Source organism: Triticum dicoccoides, chromosome 5B, assembly GCF_002162155.2.
Source record: "Triticum dicoccoides isolate Atlit2015 ecotype Zavitan chromosome 5B, WEW_v2.0, whole genome shotgun sequence".
NCBI classification, from domain to species: Eukaryota; Viridiplantae; Streptophyta; class Magnoliopsida; order Poales; family Poaceae; genus Triticum; species Triticum dicoccoides.
In genome coordinates, this window is record NC_041389.1 from 363512084 (window position 1) to 363514920 (window position 2837).

The 2837-nt window shown below is 45.4% G+C and overlaps 1 protein-coding gene across 2 annotated transcripts; it reads left to right on the plus strand.

Moving 5' to 3' along the window:
• The first annotated feature begins 698 nt into the window (after positions 1–698).
• LOC119309102 lies at positions 699–2393 on the plus strand. Of its 2 annotated transcripts, none has more exons than XM_037585182.1 (2): positions 699–953; positions 1091–2393. In XM_037585182.1, exon 2 carries the CDS (start codon positions 1115–1117, stop codon positions 2246–2248), a length of 1134 nt encoding a protein of 377 aa, XP_037441079.1. In that variant the 5' UTR covers positions 699–953; positions 1091–1114; the 3' UTR covers positions 2249–2393. The 2 variants fall into 2 exon arrangements, with proteins under 2 accessions (XP_037441079.1, XP_037441081.1); XM_037585184.1 differs by having other exon boundaries at positions 699–924.
• The last annotated feature ends 444 nt before the right edge of the window (positions 2394–2837 follow it).

The window sequence follows — 2837 nt, forward strand, 5'->3', positions numbered from 1 at the left end:
GGAGGACGAGCTTAGTGAGATGATGAATAGGTTTAAGCATCACCAAGATAGTTTCAATAGAAACCTAAGGTGGCGTATTCATCACAACAAAATGGTTATATCTTATCTCTTTGAAGATTTAGATGGTTTAGGTCATGCTGTGAAAAATCTTGATAGACATTCTCGCATGATAGAAACTCAATGATCGCAAATAGCTGAAACTCAATATTTGATTCTTGGCCAATTTGATAATGATAACATTGTTTCTTCTAATGGGATTGGTACTCCAAGTGGTAAAATGATGCAGGATCCAAAAGGAACCAAGTGGTATGAGAAAGAACAAGCGTTGAAGAGGAAAGAAAGTCATAGTCAAACTGAAGATGATGAAGAACTACTGAGCAACGACCAATACCGGGAAGAACCAACCCACCATGATGCACAAGGCAATGAAGAAGAATGAGAGAATAATAAAGAGGTTGATTCCGATGCAGAAGAGGCTACCCCAAAATCTATTTAATATGACATAATAAACAACCGTAGAGAAGATGTAACACCCCAAAAATCGGTTATCGACAACTTTTGTTGTTATTCCCGCCTAGCTTTCTTTTTCAAAGATTTCCTCTCGAGTTAGGTTTTTTTTTTTGGTCCAAATACCATCGGCTTAGTGATATATATAGAAGGGGCTTGACCTAGATCTATTATCTGCGCCTACTCGCAACGCCGCCGCATTTCTCCAACCCTCTCACCGCTCCCTCACCACCTCCAAAAGCTCAGCAGGCCATGGCTGGATAGACAAGCATGTCCGCTGATCGAGCAGCTTAAGCCCTCCATGCCCTGCGCTCGTGCGTGATTCGCATCTATGACTGCTCAGCAGAGTTTCTTGTTCTGAAAATTCGGAATTAGTTCGCGTTCCGAAGGCTCCAGATCTGAAGTTAGGAATTGGAGGTTCAGAGAATTGCATATTACTGCTGCAGGTATGGACTTTTTGGGTTTTCTTGTTCCCGTCAAAAGATTGCAACTTTCGCATCCTTTTATCTCTCTATTACAGTAGTCCCGATGTATTCAGGTCTCGTCAATTAATTCTATTGTATTTTATCTCTTTGGGACTCAGGGTATTCGAGGATTAGTTGGTTCGATGGATCGCAAGTTTCTGAATATGGTCCTGCACGAGTATGGCAGTAGAATGTATTCGCTGTGCCGCATCAAGCTCTCCACTCATCTCTTCTATCCGACAGCAAAAGAGGCAACAACAGCCCATGAAGATGCAAATGCAAGGAAGAAGAAGCATGGGGGATGGCCATCAACGATCTCGAGCTGCAAGCGCCCGCCAAGTACTTTGGTCAACTTCTCGGTGCCACCCAGCACTGCTGCCGCCAGTAACATGCGTTTCTTCTCCCTCCTGCCTGAGCAGGGAGAGTCCTCTGTCATGTTCACTGACCCTTCTTGCAACTCCGCAGTCTACGATATGGACATGAAGTCTTTCGTTCTCGCACCCAGCTCATACTTCTGCAAACCGTATGATTCCATCACCGTGTCCATTAGGAACCGATGCAGCAGTGGCAATTTCTTGGACCACGAAGATGATCACGGCCTCTACGTCATGAACAGCTTGGACGACAGCTTTGAGTTCTTCAATTACTGCAAGGTTGGCTTATCTACCTATCCGTTGCTGTACAATAAGTGGTACTGGAGTCCTCTGCCGTCTCCACCGTCCCGCACCAGTCCTCTTGTTGCAGCGGCGGTGATTGACAACTCCACCATATGCGCGTCATCCAAGAACGGCACCTACACCTTTGATATTTCGAGGGAGGTGTGGAGCCACACTGGCAGCTGGGTGCTGCCCTTCCACCGCGCAGCAGAGTATGTCCCTGAGCTTGGACTCTGGTTCGGCCTCCAGGCCCCTGGCACCTGGCAAAATCGCTTATGTGCATTTGACCTTTCATCCTCTGCCATGGCGGAATCTGCTCCTTCACCCCTGCATGATTGGGAATACCTCGATCTCCTCCCCGACGAGTTGCTGCCGGTGGGGCGTGCCTTGGTGAACCTGGGCTCGGGCAAGTTTTGCATCGCGACCCACTGCAGGAAGGATAGGTCTGCACTCCAGGAGGAGGACGAGCTGGAGAATATTAGGAGTTTGGGTGGAAATGGGGGTGTGCAAACTCTCTTGACTGGCGTGGAGGTGGTCCGCTGCGCCGACGGGCTCCAGCTTATCCACCACAAGTCCCAACGTTACAACATTGAAAACTTAAGTATCCACTGTGTGCTCTGACTCGTTTTATTACCTATCCAATCATCCCAATCTGAGCCATGTAGTACTACTAGTTAGTTAGCTTTACCTAGTGGCTGGATGCATCACTCTGTTATGATTACCTGTAAGTCGGGACTTACAAAATAATACTCCTACTACTTCTTTATTTATTGGACTGCAGATTTTGTTTTATAATTTTTTTGGAGTTTGCTGTTGATGCTGCCAAACATTGATTTTTCTTGGCTATGTTTCATGCCTTGCATCAACTGTGGTGTTTTAAGCCTCAATAGTTTGTTTTTTCCTCATGCGGACCCGTTTTGTCCCTGGCTTAATAAGAATTACTACTCCCTTCGTCAGAAAATACTTGTCATTAAAATGGATAAAAAAAGATGTATCTAAAACTAAAATACATCTAGATACATCTTTATTTATTTATTTTGATGACAAGTATTTCCGGACGGAGAGAGTATTTCTTAGGCAGTGCTACACTTGCGGTTGTTTTTTCAAAGATGAAAGTGTCAACATTAGATTGGGTAGAGGATGGCCCCACACCTGAAAATTAGGGGAGGGATAAATTAGACTCTGCCAAGTCTGTCCGTAGGAGTTCTTG